This window comes from Petromyzon marinus, chromosome 2 (genome assembly GCF_048934315.1).
Source record: "Petromyzon marinus isolate PM22_M1 ecotype Great Lakes invasive population chromosome 2, UKy_Petmar_22M1.pri1.0, whole genome shotgun sequence".
Classification (NCBI taxonomy): Eukaryota; Metazoa; Chordata; class Hyperoartia; order Petromyzontiformes; family Petromyzontidae; genus Petromyzon; species Petromyzon marinus.
In genome coordinates, this window is record NC_133668.1 from 23,755,723 (window position 1) to 23,772,237 (window position 16,515).

The 16,515-nt window shown below is 40.3% G+C and overlaps 1 protein-coding gene across 2 annotated transcripts in view; it reads left to right on the forward strand.

Moving 5' to 3' along the window:
* The window catches only part of LOC116944830 (zinc finger protein Helios), a 31,570-nt gene extending 23,565 nt beyond the window's left edge, over nt 1–8,005 (forward strand). For both annotated transcript variants that reach the window (XM_076071646.1, XM_076071642.1), the window contains 2 exons: nt 3,595–3,726; nt 4,265–8,005. In XM_076071646.1, coding sequence (XP_075927761.1) covers nt 3,595–3,726; nt 4,265–5,040 — 908 coding nt within the window. In that variant the 3' untranslated portion in view covers nt 5,041–8,005. The remainder of the gene's footprint in view (nt 1–3,594; nt 3,727–4,264) is intronic.
* The last annotated feature ends 8,510 nt before the right edge of the window (nt 8,006–16,515 follow it).

Below are 16,515 nucleotides of genomic sequence, written 5' to 3' on the forward strand. Positions count from 1 at the left end.
TTTTTGTAACTGCTTTTTGTGTTAAGTTTGTTGTCCTTCCCCCGCATCTCCAAATGGCATGGTTGGCTACATACGGTGCGAAAGAAATTCAACATACATACTCGCAATAAAGAACCTGCAAACAGAAAACAGCGTCAGCTTTTTTAACCGTTTAAAGTGTTTTTATTATATTAAAATTCGTAATGAAAACACATCACATTGTATACCATATCTTGGCCAAATACAATTTCACTTTTAACCCCTCTAAATATTTTCCAGTATAAAACCAAATATATACTTACCATAATACATAAGAAAAAAATTAAGTTGTAAGCTTTTGAAATGAAACATATGAAGGTTATTTTGATTTAACTGACCGTAAATTCTTTATGACATTATTTTCATCAATATTAGAGGGTTTTTTATTTATTTAAAAACCTCTATCATGGATGATATTGGTCGCGAAAGCCTACGTGTTAAACATTATTTTCAATATTACGCTATTGTGTGCTGGTGCCCCGTAGCTGAAATCAACCTGAATTATAAAACTTGCATAATTATTTATACTCTGCTGCAAATATGATGACCCTGCTTTTTTACTTGAGAAGGTAATCCATCTGATCAGACTCTCACTAAAATAAAATAAGTATAATGAATTATTACACGCACTCTATTTCATAGTAATTGGTGGACTATGCACACACCTTCATCCGGCGCCCCTGAATCCTGTAAACTAATGGCCACGAGAATGGCTGAACCCAACGTTTCACACATTGTTGCTTGCTGCGTGGAGCTACTGTCAATTCAAGAATTTTGACGCGATGCTGCACATCAGAAGCTTGGTGGCTGCAAACAGTTCATATGTAAATCTGAGTTAATTTATGAAACACTGCATATCTTTGTAAAATTGCTAATTACAAATTATTTTTCCATGTGACAATATGTTGCACCTTTCACTGTATCTGCAAGTCATATATAATATGGAAATTTGATTTAAAATGTAACTATGAATACAATGAAGAATAATTAAAGTCCTTAGCTGTTTCCAGAGGCGACTGTAAAACTGTTATTGCGTACTTTTGGCAATACGTGAATATGGAATAAAACCCTATAGTTTAAATATATGTAATGAGATCAATGCACGTGAAAATAAGTAAGTTGAGTGTTATTATGCACATGAGCAGTAATCTTTTGTGTACATTACATGTGCCTTGTAATTTCAGGTCATATCACTAACTTGGCAAAGTAATTTGCCCACGTTAAATCCAGCGTGAAATTCCAGAGCCAAAAGCTGCTGTGACAAAAGGAGAGAAATTACATCTACAATGTGACTTAAGACATTCTACCTTTAACATGCTGCCATGGTATCGTGGTCAGCGCACTGAACTTGCAAAGCACAGTGTACCGACTCGATTCAATCTCCCCCCCGCGGAGGATGAACCAATGGCCATATTTATTTAACCCTCACCTCTGTCCACACAGCAGAACAATAGGGTACAATCATAGTTGGTCGATCAGCAGGTCACGTGTGGTGGGGTAAAGTGTGGGCACTCCCATCCCTTTCCGCGTCTGCCCAGCGTGGTGGACAAATAGGCAGATGCCTACTTAGAAGAGCTTCTCTAGAGCTACTGTCTTATGTAGTATGGCCTATGAAGATCAACTTTTAGAGATTCAGTTAGAAGTGATTTAGCCATTCAGTTGCTTTGCTGGAGAGTTCCTTAATTTCAGACACAGGATACTGCATTTAAGTTTATGTTTTGGGCAGTGAAAAGTTACATGGTCTGTGGTTTGGAGTTCGCAGCTGGAGTCGCACACAGGAGAGAGTCTTTAATATTCTACGAGTCTATTAGGTATCCGCACCTTCCGTGGTTTGTGTGGATCTAGTTTAGCACTGCCCATTTATTTCGTGAATGATGGAAGCCGGTAGTCTAGTTGTGTCATGCAGCATTTGTGCCGTGGTTCTAACATGGCTTTCTGGATCTCAGCTGTAGACAGAGTAATTGCTGCTGAAGTTATGCACTCATTAAAAATAATATGTTTTACTTGGAGACAAGGCCATAATTATAATATATATTTGGGGGGACACATCCCTCCCAATATTCAAATATGCTCAAAATGTCCCCCCCAATATATTGCTATAAAATAGATTTCTCTTTATATGATTGTGGTTATGGTTGTATTTTATTAATCCCTAATCTTTGCCATTACATACAATGAAACAAGAAAAGGTAAAAAAGAAAAAAACAGAGCAATGTAATACAATACACTATTAGACATTATTGTAAAAAATAAATAAAAAGTCCATCCTATGTGTTAGTGAATTTTTTTATATTTTAGGCAGGAAATGGCAGGAAATGAGTTTTAAAATTTAGATTTTTTTTCTGGGGGGGGGGGCCCAGACCCCCTGGAAGATTTGGTCCCCCCCAATGTTGACTCCATGGCTACGGCCTTGCTTGGAGAGACAGATATACGAAGGAAACATTGTCTACTTATATATTTGGCAACCAATGTCTCACTCCGAATCAGTCAAGCGGCATTATATTTTCATCACCTACGATAACGCTGTGTGGAAGCTACATGGTCTATCACTCCATACGAAACTCCGGGGTTCTCAACCATAGTTATGCTCTCCCTTCTATGCGCTGGTTTGAAACATCCAGAGTTTAACCAGACTGGATTGTGTGAGGAACTCACAGATCCTTGAAAGATCTGGACACAGTCCCATTACAAAGCTCCTCCGGCAAGCAAGGCTGCTTTGGCTGAGTCATGTAGTCCCCATGTCCAGCCACCACATGCCCACGCAGCCTCTGTTAGGCCAAATAGATGGGGCTAAACAGGCGTGGCACTGGCAAGTGAAGAGATTGACTGATGTGGAGTTGGTTGGACTTGCCGATAACTGGTACTAGCATTGTCAAGATTGGCCTCTGTGAAAGAGATTCGTGAATAATGCTATTGGGGAGTCGGAGGCAGTCGCCCTACAGTAACAACGGAGGGCAGAGGAGCGGCGCTCATAACAATGAGCAGAGTGCCAGGCGGCTAAAACCCAGAAAGCTGGCATAGTGGAGAGCACAGTTGTTGCATCTGAAAGTCATCTCAGTCAGTCAATCCACGACACCTGGGTCTGTTCAATGACCTCCTGCCAGTGGGTCTTCAATACTTCACGTGACCTCAAAGTGCACCTGGCATGGCATAAGCGTCGTGATGATGTCACCACTGAGTGAATGGCAGTTGTTATTTATTTTGTTATGCATATTAACAAAGATGATAATGATTGTGTTTTATGTATTATAGAATATTGTGTCCAACTAGGACCCATATCTTGCCTATAACATCTAACAGTTCGCCAATATTGATTGAGGAAGTCTGACTGGTGAGACCCGTGAATATAAAAAAACAGAGTTTGCTAATACTGAATCAATGCTGCTGAAATTATGCCCTGCCAGAAGGCTGTAGGGTTCATGTGTTGCACACAGAATATTATGTGGAGAGACATATGAAGGAGACATATTGTCTGCTTATCTATTTTAAACATGAAAGTAATTTTAAGCTGAAAAGTATGCCTCCAGTATTGTATATAGCTATGCCTGTATACTAATTTTTTTTTCTTTCATGTAGCTCTCTCAGGCGGTGGAGAAATCAAAGAGCCAGTGTATACAACTGATAAGAACCTGGACAGGTCAGTGCTGTTAAACCAGCTGGCGTACAATGTTGCCAAGAGAAAGAGCAGCGTGCCACAGAAATTTATCGGTAAGAATCATCATGTTCGTGCCGCTGTAGTGTAAATTATATGAAAAATAGCGCAATTTGTTCTTTTTGCATGATAGCCACAGGAGCTGAAACACAATTATTTGTAAGTGCTTTACCACTGTTTTTACATCGATGATTTAGTTGCATTTTATTCTGCGTGATGATACGTTAGTGATATTTCCTAATTTGCCGAGCATCAAAAAGCACACTTCAAACACATGTTGCTGAAACCCCAGTGTTAGTGGCTGTATTACTGACATGACTCTATAGTGATAAGCCTGCTTATTTACTCACGTTCATCGTATAACCTTTTTTAATGGGTTTATATTGCACGTTACAACAAATGTAGAATTATAAAATTCAGAGTGTGACAGTTCGACATTTAAATTGACTGTGCACAGAATGCACTGGGCAAAGCATTGTGTCGCCTATGAACCCTCACATGTGCAATGCCTCTGCTACGAGCCTTAGATTGTCTCAGAGAAAACCACAAGAACCTCTTGCTCATTATTCTCTATACCTGCGACCCAACCTTCAGGTGACAGACAGCTTCCTCTTTCGATGCCACACCTGCAGTACGACATGAGCGCCGCCTTTGACAAGGACTCGCTGCTGATACAAACGCGCGTCATGGACCAAGCCATCAACAACGCCATTTCTTACCTCGGCGCCAAGACCCTGCGCCCCTTTGTGCAGCCTCCGGTGGGTGCGGTGTCAGACCTGCCCCACGCTGTCAGTGGGGTCTACCCCAACTTCTACACACTTCCCACAGCAGACATGAACCCCGCCAATGATAGAGCTCTCAACAGCTATGCGGGTGCAGGTCGCCCACCTAGCCTCCAGGTCAGAGAAAAACGTCCGGCGCCAGACCGTGCCACTTCGCCGAGCCACAGCTTGGAGGACAGCGCAGACGCCGAGAGCATTCCAGAGGAACACAACTCGACAGGACACCCGACAGACTACTCGTTGGCATCGCGTGAGAGGGGCGCGGAGGAAGCCAGCAAAACAGACTTCAAGGAGGCAATGGACGATGAGAAGGGCAGTGAAGACGGAAAGCCCCTGGATGATGGAAGGGTGCTAAATGGGCTGGCGGATCAAGACACATTCAGCGTAGTCAACAGTGACGGGGAGAAAATCCGGGCCTACAAGTGTCAGCACTGCCGTGTGCTTTTCCTTGACCACGTCATGTACACAATTCACATGGGATGTCACGGCTTTCGAGACCCATTTGAGTGTAATATGTGTGGCTATCACAGCCAGGACCGCTATGAGTTTTCTTCTCACATTGTGCGAGGGGAGCATTCTGTTTTATAGAAGAAGAAAAAAAGCTTTTTTTTTTTCAATGCACAAATTATTTTGCACAAGAATGGTTATACTGTATGTGCACGCCTGCAGTGCTTCCCACCTTTGAGGTGTGTGTCTCTATGTAGCCAGCTGGTGAATGAGTAGGGAAATGTGTACATTACCTTTGTATTAGACCAATGGTTGTTGCAACGCAAGACTCTTTTCACAGTGGTTATGGATCATTTTGCATCATATCTTTGACACCCATCTTCTTCTCGATGCAATGAGGATCGAGGTAAAACATACCTTTTAAAGTAATGTTAAACATATTGTATGCGGTTCTCATGCAAATTTGATCATAACACTGCTTGTCACATAAGCATAACTGTCAATGTAAAATAGCACGTAATCATAATTTTAAAACAGGAATTTTATTAAGTGTACATATTAAACTATTATATTAATTCATAGGGGTTGCATTTAATGGACAGTTATTTCGTTTTCTTTCTGGATACCTAACAGTAAGAGAGCCATCATTGATCCATTTATATTTCACAGCCTGTTCTATTTTTAAGGTTTCTGAAACTGCTTTTGTTTGAGCATTAATATGTAATTGCATGACTTTGTATTGTTTCCATACTTTTGATGTTAGAACATGGAACTCAGATGCGATATTTTGGTCCTCATTGTTCGGTTGTATTATCACTTTTGTAAATGTGTTCCATCTTGACTTAAAGCTTTCGTGACTGCAGGAATTCATATTATTTGGGTCTTTCTGTAAAGCCACGTAGAGAGAGAGCAAATAATAAAATAATTGTATTACTTGTTATTATTTGTTCTATCGACATGGCTTTACCGAAAGACCCAAATATAAATGTGTTCCATTATCGATGTCAATGTTGCATGCATTTTCTTTGAGATAATTTAAACTGGTTATGGCTGACAACACAGGAATAAAGTTTGCTTTACCAGTGAACTTTTTGTTAAATAACTTGCTCAGAACTGTTCGAATTTAAATGTATATATACAATACAGTAATAATCCTATCTGGATTTGAAGTTTTCGTGACTGCAGGAATTCATACTCTTTGGTTCTTTCGGTAAAGTCACGAAATAACCAAAGCGTATAGCAATGATACGACTATATATAGTGAGGTACATGGATGTACGTATTTATATATGTATACAGTGAAACTAATGTTTTGAAAACCTCTTGTGATGACCATTTATCAAGACTGGCATGCTGGTGTGTGTATAAAAAAAATACTTATGAGTTAGAATGAGAATCAGGTTGACATATAAAGCATGAAAACTGAGGTGTATTTTCATAAAGCCATGGAATATGCACATTGGCTTTATTCATCATATCCATATTCAGTATTGATATGTTATTAGGGGCTAACATTTTTACTAAAGTTTTTGACTTGCCTAATTGTAACCAAATTTTACAAATGTGTTGTTTTCTCTCTTATGAGCGAACTCTCATTGGCATCACTAAAAGACCATCCATTAATTCCCTGGTACAATTATTATTGTTAAACCTAAGATTGTAGCCAATGCATATGAAATGTACACTTCTGTATCAAAATTCTTCTGTCGTTTTAAGCGTGTTGCTGCCTCTTACAAGGTGGTCTAAAATGTGGTTTCGTGTATTGTATGCAGCACATCCGGTATTCATGACTGATTTTGATATAAAGCACAAGCTGCCCCTTAACCATAGCCAAGACCAAGCCCTCAATTTCTCAATAACTTCAAATGCCTATGCCAAACCAAAAGCGTAACCACCGTTCACACTTTCTTCCACTGTACCTAACCAATGTCTGTAAACTAACGATTAGGCAGTTCAAAGCTAGGACATTAAAAGTATATGTTTGCATGACGTTTTCAGGGTTCCACATATGCAGTTTGTTGCGTTGGTCTGCCGATATTGCAGATACAGGAACGATTCATAGGAAAATAATTATTAATAAAAAATAAATAAAAACTACCACACGACCATTGATATCTAGATAAAACAAACTTGCAACATTGGATATATCAGTTCTTAGAGCAGGAGATAAAATTAACAACGTTTCATCAGACCATGAAAAATATTCATTTTAACATGATTGGAATAAGTTTAATAGTTTATGTTTAAAGGATCAATAACAATCATGTGACGCATAAAAAAACATGAACGTATCTTCCGGGGCTTTACCCTACATATAAAAAAACTGTTCTATGAACTAAATGCAGGCTTCCTGTTTAAATGAACTTTAGCTACATATTTAAGACTACATGTAATCTGTGTAGGAGATTTGCCATAATGGTTCATGTGAAAGGGTGACCACTATCACGATAAACAGGAATAAAGCAGTTCTCTAGCAATATGTGCATCAACTGTGTGAGAGCAATGTTTGCTTCAGAATGCTCTGCTCCGACAAATGGTGGTAAAGTCTCAAGTGCCCTGTGCTTTCAAATTCATATTTACACAAGTGAATGTTGAAGTAGCCTCAATGGGGATGACCTAGAAACTAGTTATAGGCTCTACATTGTTTGAAAAGGTCTGGAGTTCACATCGTCTCGCTGTTATATGCAGCAAGATTGCATAGGATTTCACTCCCGTTAATATTTGAGTCCGTCGATCGGAAGCTGCAGAAATATCTTCATTTAACAAGATTTGATACGAGAGGCCGTTGTATACACACTGAATGGGGAACAAAAATATATATACACGCAGATTTCTGCTTGTCCTTTAAGGGTGTTTGATTCATGCTCCAAAAGGAAATTAAGGGGGGGGGGGTTGTTAAAGGAAGTTGCTGCTTCCGTAGCTTTCTGCTGCTGGCTGTGGTGGCGGCGAGTTATCGCTGTGCATCTGATGCCTGGGAGCCACGTGTGTACGCACGAGCGTTTAAGACACATTTATTGATAAACGTGCAGTTTGGGAAACACTTGTCTCGGAGTCCAATATTGTTGCTATATGAATTGAATGAAATAAATGTTTACAATTGAATTATTTTGGAACATGTGTCTAACAAGTTATTTGTTGTGCGGTATTTTGTAATTACGTGTCATATATACGGTACTTCGATTTGGTTACTTAAAAGAATGATGGTAACTGGACATGTTGATGTAGGTACAGTTTAAGTTTATTTGTTTTGGTATAGCCCTGTGAGCCATTCGGCTCTTGAATCGGGTGCAACCACAACAAACAATAAAACAAAAAAATAAGAAAACATCTTAAAGTGACTATGTGACTGTGCAAACAGAAAATCCATGAAAAAAACAGCAAAATATTCCTGAAAAAAGCACCGTACACCAACGCTGTGTGCAAAAAATCCCAGTGGGATGCAAGTCAAACAACAACAACCACAAGAAAACTTAGATTTTGATTTAAAGCTTTCGTGACTGCAGTAATTCATATTCTTAGCTCTTTCGGTAAAGTCACGTTGAAGGGAAACAATAAAATAATAAAATATATATTATTGAAGGGAAACAATAAAATAATAAAATATATTATTTTATTGTTTCCCTTCAACGTGACTTTACCGAAAGAGCTAAGAATAAGAAAACTTAGATTAAGGCCGTCAGTCTAACTCCGTACTACAACAAAACAAACATGTCCAAACCAAAAAACGTTTTCGAAATCACCGAAAAATAAAGCCATAATTGCAACATAACAGTGATCATAGGGACACAGTTTAGTTTTATTTTTTTATTTTGGTATAGCCCTGTGAGCCATTCGGCTCTTGAATCGGGTGCAACCATAACGACATGTCTCTGACCGAATTCGCGAGCACAAATCAGATTTGAAACACGGCAGAACGAATTCTTCTGCCGTGGCTGATCACTGTTACAACGCTGTGGGTGATCACGATATAATTTTCTCCGATACCAAGGTTCTTTGCAAACCCACGGGTTTTTATCAGAGATTTGTTCACGAGGCAATTCAGATCTACAAACACAGATACAATTTCAACCGAGAAGATGGTTTCAAATTAAGCAACCATTGGAAAGATGCTCTAAATCGAACCAAACATTAAACTAATTTTCAATGGTACAGTATATTTTTTCAAGTAGTGGTACCCCAAACTTTCACAGCTCTTAAGGATTCCCTTTTCACACCATCAATGGGTAAGCTCCCCCTCCCCCCCTGCGCCAACCGGCATGTGCACCCGCATGTACACCACCTCTACACCGTTCATCATGCTAAGTCGGCCAATCAAATGCTATTTTTTATGCTAATTCCTTTGTCAAGGCACCTTGTTTCCTCGCACACAGCTTAAAGGTCGCCGTCTGAGCGTGGCTGTGTTTCACTCCAGCGCTGTCCTCGAGACAGCCTGGTCCCTTTACCTGATGAAGGCCGCTTGTGTTGTGACCGAAACGTCGTGATTTTTGTTTTATTTTTTACCTACGTGACTTTACCGAATAGAACTAAAGAGTATAAGAAAACATCTTAAAGTGACTATGTGACTGTGCAAACAGAAAATCCATGAAAAAATGGCAAAATATTCCTGAAAAAAGCACCGTACACCAATGCTGTGGGCAAAAAATCCCAGTGGGAATGCAAGTCAAACAACAACCACAAGAAAACTTAGATTAAGGCCATCAGTCTAACTCCGTACTACAACAAAACAAACATGTCCAAACCAAAAAACGTTTTCGAAATCACCAAAAAATAAAGCCATAATTGCAACGTAACAGTGATCATAGGGACTGTGACCGATTTTTTTACAATAAACTACATAAATAACATGTAACACCAAAATCCTAGAGCCATAGCTGGCTGCATGAGTTACTCCACAACAATAGAAGCATCAGTCGGAGTATCAAATTTTTAAATGCACCTTTAAGATCAGCACACTAAATTAAAATACAGATAATACTTTGCAGCGTCATCCGGAGCGAAAATATTTTATTTTACGCCAATGGCATGTTTCCAACATGTTTCCAACTCACAGGTTACTGCAATATGTTTTCCATTGGAAACAAGATGTGCATGAACGGATGAACTCATCCGTCTGAACGGGGCTCGTAGCTATTCGTGGTGCTAAAGTTGAGGGTAAGAATCCACCCATTTTTTCGCCATATAGCATTGTGATATATAACGACGTATTGTTGGTAGCTTAGCTGATTGGAGAATATATAGAGTTTATTGATAACATTGAGGTAATTTATATTTTAGTTTTTTTATTGGTTTACTATATAGTATTCATTATATAGTGTAGTGTATACCCAGTTACTGTGAATAGCTCAGATGTGTAGGCTTTGACTTTAACATAGCCATTTCTGTGACCAGTCACAAGCTAATCACTCAGCTATTTCAATGCTAAATTCTATGCTAATTCCTTTGTCAAGGGGTGCCTCTGTGGATGTGTATGCTTTGACTTTAACATAGACATTTCTGTGACCAGTCACAAGCTAATGACTCAGCTATTTCAATGCTAAATTCTATGCTAATTCCTTTGTCAAGGCGCTTTGTTTCTTCTCACACAGCTTAAAGGTCGCGATCTGAGCGTGGCTTTGTTCGCTCTAGCGCTGTCCTCCAGACAGTCTCGTCCCTTTACCTGATGAAGGCCGCTTGTGTTGTGGCCGAAGCGTCGTGAGAATTTTATTGTGTTATTTTATTTTATCAATGTATTATTTTGTTCTCATTCTACGTGACTTTACCGAAAGAACCAAAGAAGATGAATCCTTGCAGTCACGAAAGCTTTAAATCGAAACTTTTAGAAATAATTTATACACACGGATAATACGTTAGTTAGTCTTCAAGTCGGTTTTATCATGGCATATTGAATAACGGGTTTATTGAGGCATCAAGCGGTGGCTGCGGTACATCTCTCCATTCAAACATTTCACGAACCAACACGTTCGTATTGTTCCAGCAGTTGGTCGAGCCTCCTCGATCATATCCACAGTTATATCTGGTCTGGGAACTTTGCCCCTTTTTTACACTGTAAGGGGCAGAGTTCACTTCTTGTATGACATCTGCAACGTCCTCCTCTTCATCTCAGAGGCAGTCTGATTCTTGAACTACGTGCATTGCATTGCAAGAGATCTGTATGAAAATCCCTCCACTAATTTTAAGATTGTATTGTGAGTTAAGGTTCCCAACTTTCCTCCCAAGGGGTAATTTCCAATCATCGACCTTTTTGTTGTTATCATGTTTCCATTCGATTGCAATGATGTCTTCAATATTTTAATACATTTCATTTTTTGTACACGAACATGAAAAAAATCACCTCATACTCTTATTAAAATGTGTATTGTATATATAGATACAACAATATTCATCTAACTGTGTTTTATATATGACGTTTGTATTAACAGTCACAACTTAGATGGACTCGTTCATCTGAACAAACTGTCAAATCGCTATCCGTGGTGCTAACGTTAAAAAAACGCCATTTTTTTCAAATTTTCTTGTTGTGGTTTTCACACCTGATGATGATTGCTTGTGTTGCAGTCGTAACGTCGTAATAATTTTATTGTTTTATATTTGTATTTTTTTATTATGTTATTGTTTCCCTTCTACGTGACTTTGAACCAAGAATATGAATCCCTGCAGTCACGAAAGCTTTAAATCAAAATTTAGTCACAATTTATCAAATTATTGAGTTTAATGCGTTATTGGCTTACCTTATATGGAAATCGAAGACCAAAAATGGCTTCATCACAATACATTGATAACTCATAAGCACAATATTATATCTTTAATATTAACCTCCCATTTTACATTATTAACTTAATTTAACAGTATGTTTGTATGCACCATGCAACACCGTTATTTGCAGTCACTGGTTTTGCATGATTAAGCTTTCCATGATGAAATAGGTGACGACATTTTTTCACTGAGGTGTTTATTTTAAAGTTTATATGTTCTGTATCATTCATAATGACAGGTCCCTAGAGGTAAATACAATATAGCAACACGTAATTTATAAATAACGCGATCTAACCCAAAAACCTTTATTATGAACGTAATTAGAAGCTAGAGCAGGTTTAATTCAACACTTTATATTACATGTGTTAACACGTGAAGCTCTATCCATTTCATTTTGTATTATTGGTCAATTATACGTATTACAGGTGAGAATTGTATCATAATCATCTCAAGTTCATTGCAATACCATTCAAAAGTAATCATTTTATATTTACACTTCATGAATTGTCATGTACGTACATTAGCAAGTATTTTTTTATTCTGTGTAATAAATTAACACATCATTAAAATGTGTTAACTTAGTCTTCTAATTTAGCTTCTAAATCTACCTTAAACGTCTCATTCCATGACACCACTCCCACTCTCCGTTTGACCCTTGACGCCCCCTGAAGAAGTCATCATTGCAACCTGAACATTGCACTCTGGACATTCACTGAAATGTACCCCCCACCCCCCACCCATGAACATCCGAAGAGACCAGCGGTTGGGCTGTCTTCATCCTAAAAGTGATCTTAAACAAATCTGACAATAACCTAAAGGACCATTTAGTTCCTACAACTCCCTGCCGTTATTCCGACTACAAAAAATAATTTGCCGAAACCTTGTTTGGTAAAAAGTATTTACCATATCGTTGCTCTGCGCTTCTGGAATACCTTTGCCGCTCATATCCCCTATTAAAACCAAAACGCAGAGCTTACTAGCACATGTAGCTAACTTTTCGAATGGTATCTCTTGCTCCCACATGGTTTGTCTTTTTTTTTGCTGCGTGTGTTTACGTCACTGTTAGACAAGATATTGAGAATCACGTGGAACTATACCGAACGATTTCTGGCACCTCTTGCTGTCATGTTGTATTTGCACAGTTTTTTTTTATATTCACCCATTTGTTTCACTAATGACCGTTAAATACCTCATTTGTTAGTTGTGAAATATTCCTCAAGGACCTCTCTTCTCGTTCTCTACAAGATTGATGTTTTAGTCTTTAAATCTTGACTTAAAGCTTTCGTGACTGCAGGAATTCATATTCTTGGATCTTTCGGTCCAAGAATATGAATTCCTGCAGAAAAACGCATGTCAAAAATGTTATAAATTGATTTGCATTTTAATGAGGGAAATAAGTATTTGAACCCCTCTCAATCAGAAAATTTCTGGCTTCCAGGTGTCTTTTATACAGGTAACGAGCTGAGATTAGGAGCACACTCTTAAAGGAAGTGCTCCTAATCTCAGCTTGTTACCTGTATAAAAGACACCTGTCCACAGAAGCAATCAATTAATCAGATTCCAAACTCTCCACCATGGCCAAGACCAAAGAGCTCTCCAAGGATGTCAGGGACAAGATTGTAGACCTACACAAGGCTGGAATGGGCTACAAGACCATTGCCAAGCAGCTTGGTGAGAAGGTGACAACAGTTGGTGCGATTATTCGCAAATGGAAGAAACACAAAAGAACTGTCAATCTCCCTCGGCCTGAGGCTCCATGCAAGATCTCACCTCGTGGAGTTGCAATGATCATGAGAACGGTGAGGAATCAGCCCAGAACTACACGGGAGGATCTTGTCAATGGTCTCAAGGCAGCTGGGACCATAGTCACCAAGAAAACAATTGATAACACACTACGCCGTGAAGGACTGAAATCCTGCAGCGCCCGCAAGGTCCCCCTGCTCAAGAAAGCACATATACATGCCCATCTCAAGTTGCCAATGAACATCTGAATGATTCAGAGGACAACTGGGTGAAAGTGTTGTGGTCAGATGAGACCAAAATGTAGCTCTTTGGCATCAACTCAACTCGCTGTGTTTGGAGGAGGAGGAGGAATGCTGCCTATGACCCCAAGAGCACCATCCCCACCGTCAAACATGGAGGTGGAAACATTATGCTTTGGGGGTGTTTTTCTGCTAAGGGGACAGGACAACTTCACCGCATCAAAGGGACGATGGACGGGGCCATGTACCGTGAAATATTGGGTGTGAACCTCCTTCCCTCAGCCAGGGCATTGAAAATGGGTCGTGGATGGGTATTCCAGCATGAAAATGACCCAAAACACACGGCCAAGGCAACAAAGGAGTGACTCAAGAAGAAGCACATCAAGGTCCTGGAGTGGCCTAGCCAGTCTCCAGACCTTAATCCAATAGAAAATCTGTGGAGGGAGCTGAAGGTTCGAGTTACCAAACGTCACCCTCGAAACCTTAATGACTTGGAGAAGATCTGCAAAGAGGAGTGGGACAAAATCCCTCCTGAGATGTGTGCAAACCTGGTGGCCAACTACAAGAAACGTCTGACCTCTGTGATTGCCAACAAGGGTTTTGCCACCAAGTACTAAGTCATGTTTTGCAGAGGGGTCAATTACTTATTTCCCTCATTAAAATGCATATCAATTTATAACATTTTTGAAATGCGTTTTTCTGGATTTTTGTTGTTGTTATTCTGTCTCTCACTGTTCAAATAAACCTACCATTAAAATTATGGACTAATAATTTCTTTGTCAGTGGGCAAACGTACAAAATCAGCAGGGGATCAAATACTTTTTTCCCTCACTGTAAATGGGATAATCCGTGTAACAAACCAAACAAACTCAAATGTGATCTTGAACATTTACTTTAACAAATAAAATAAACTGAAACTATATTTAACTAAGGTGAGCTATCTGATTGACACACTATAAAATGTTTGAAATTAATGTTATTAAGCAGCTTGAATACAGTATATCTCCATATAAATAAAAGGCAAAGTAGTGAATGTGTGTCTGTTCAAAATGTTTAGCGTACTTCCCGACATGCAACAAACTTGAAATTTGCCATGTGGGGGAGGGGAGCTCAATAATGCATATATTTTTTGCACGGCAAGTGAGCGCTGTGACGTCAAATTTGTGACGTGACCCTCGCATGTGGAAGCGTAACGCATTGTAGTGTAGCGGTTAGCGCACCGCGCTACGAACCCGGCGACCTGAGTTCGATTCCCGCTCACAGCCACCACCGGTGACGATTATTTTAACCGATCCTGGGCCTCCCCTAGGTCGACTAAGCTTCAAACGCGTAAATGCTGTGATGTGTCAACGTCGCCACTGGGGAAACAAAGGCGGCCGGGCGTGGTAAATCCAAGCCCCGAGCAAAGCCGGGTAGTACGGCGAGTTAATCTATAATTTTCGCTCGGCTTGGAAAAAGCATCAGACTGCCTCGAATGTACGAGGCAGCCCTGTGACGTATTCACCATGGCCTTAACGGTTGTATTTTGTAAATAAGGAGAGATATTCTTATGCATACACAACAGCGTGCCCAGAGGATTAAACATGTCCACAGTTTAATTGTTGAAACAGCGATAACACTGGTTTTCACAGAACGTTTGGGTGTGTCATTTGACTCCCAACAAGGCAACATGATTTAATTCAATATTTTTTTTGTTCTTGCGTTTAGTGGAAAAGTGTGTATATTGCTCGGTTTTGGAGAACACGTAACAGTCATCACCCCCAATTGCAAATACTACCGCAGACTGTGAAAGAGCCCTTCCATCCAGAAAGCCTTGCGCTATTAGAATGGCGTAATCACCAAACGCACTATTGGTGATTGGGACCATATCAACCACACCATAAAAAAAATCAAACAAAACACGTGGTGTAATTATTTTCATATTATAGCGGTGTCACTAGCAGGTGTTGCGAAAAAAATCGAATTACTGTAGAATACACATTTATCGTGGACAAATCCTTTTAAAGTGGGGTGGGGGGATCGTCAGCTTCTATTGTACAGCAAAACCTGCTTACTCTTTGGTTATTTCGGTAAAGTCACGTAAAAAGAAAAATAGATTAAATAATAGCGTACCCCTACCTGGTTGATTACGTTCTTCGAAAGATTGATAAATTTGAGAGAGAGACAAAACACAGACACGGAGGCACACAGACAGACACATAAGCAGAGAGAGATAACACAGAGACAACAACAACCGCCATTCGCCACTAAGTGGCGGTGACGTCACCACGACGTTTGTGCCAGGCTATGTGCACCCTGAGGCCGCGTGAAGTGTCGAACGCCCGCTGGCAGGAGGTCACGGGGCAGACCCAGGTGCCACGGGTCGACTGACTGAGATGACCGAGATGACTGGCTGATGCACCACCTGTGCCCCCTACTGTGCCAACCTGCTGTGATTTGGCCACCCGGCGCTCCGCTCGTTCTGAGCGTCGCTCCTCCGCCCTCCGTTGTTGTTGGAGGGCGACTGCCTCCAACTGCCCAGTAGCGTCCTTCACGAGCCTCCTCCACAGAGGCCGATCTTGACACCGCTGGTACCAGTCATCGGCAAGTCCACTCAGCTCCACGTCCTCCTGTACCACATCACTCCATCTCTTCTCTAGCCCGTGCCGCGCCCGCTTAGCCCCCTCAATCCGGCCGAACAAAAGCTGTTTCGGCATGCGGTGGCTGGGCATGCGGGCTACATGACCCAGCCATCGCAGCCTTCCCCGCCGGAGGAGCTCACCGATGGGACCTTGCCCAGTTCTTTCAAGGATTTGTGAGCGCCTCACACAATCCAGTCTGGTTAAACCCAGGATGGATCGTAGGCATGCCAGCCTAAATGTTTCTAACCGGCGAAGATGTT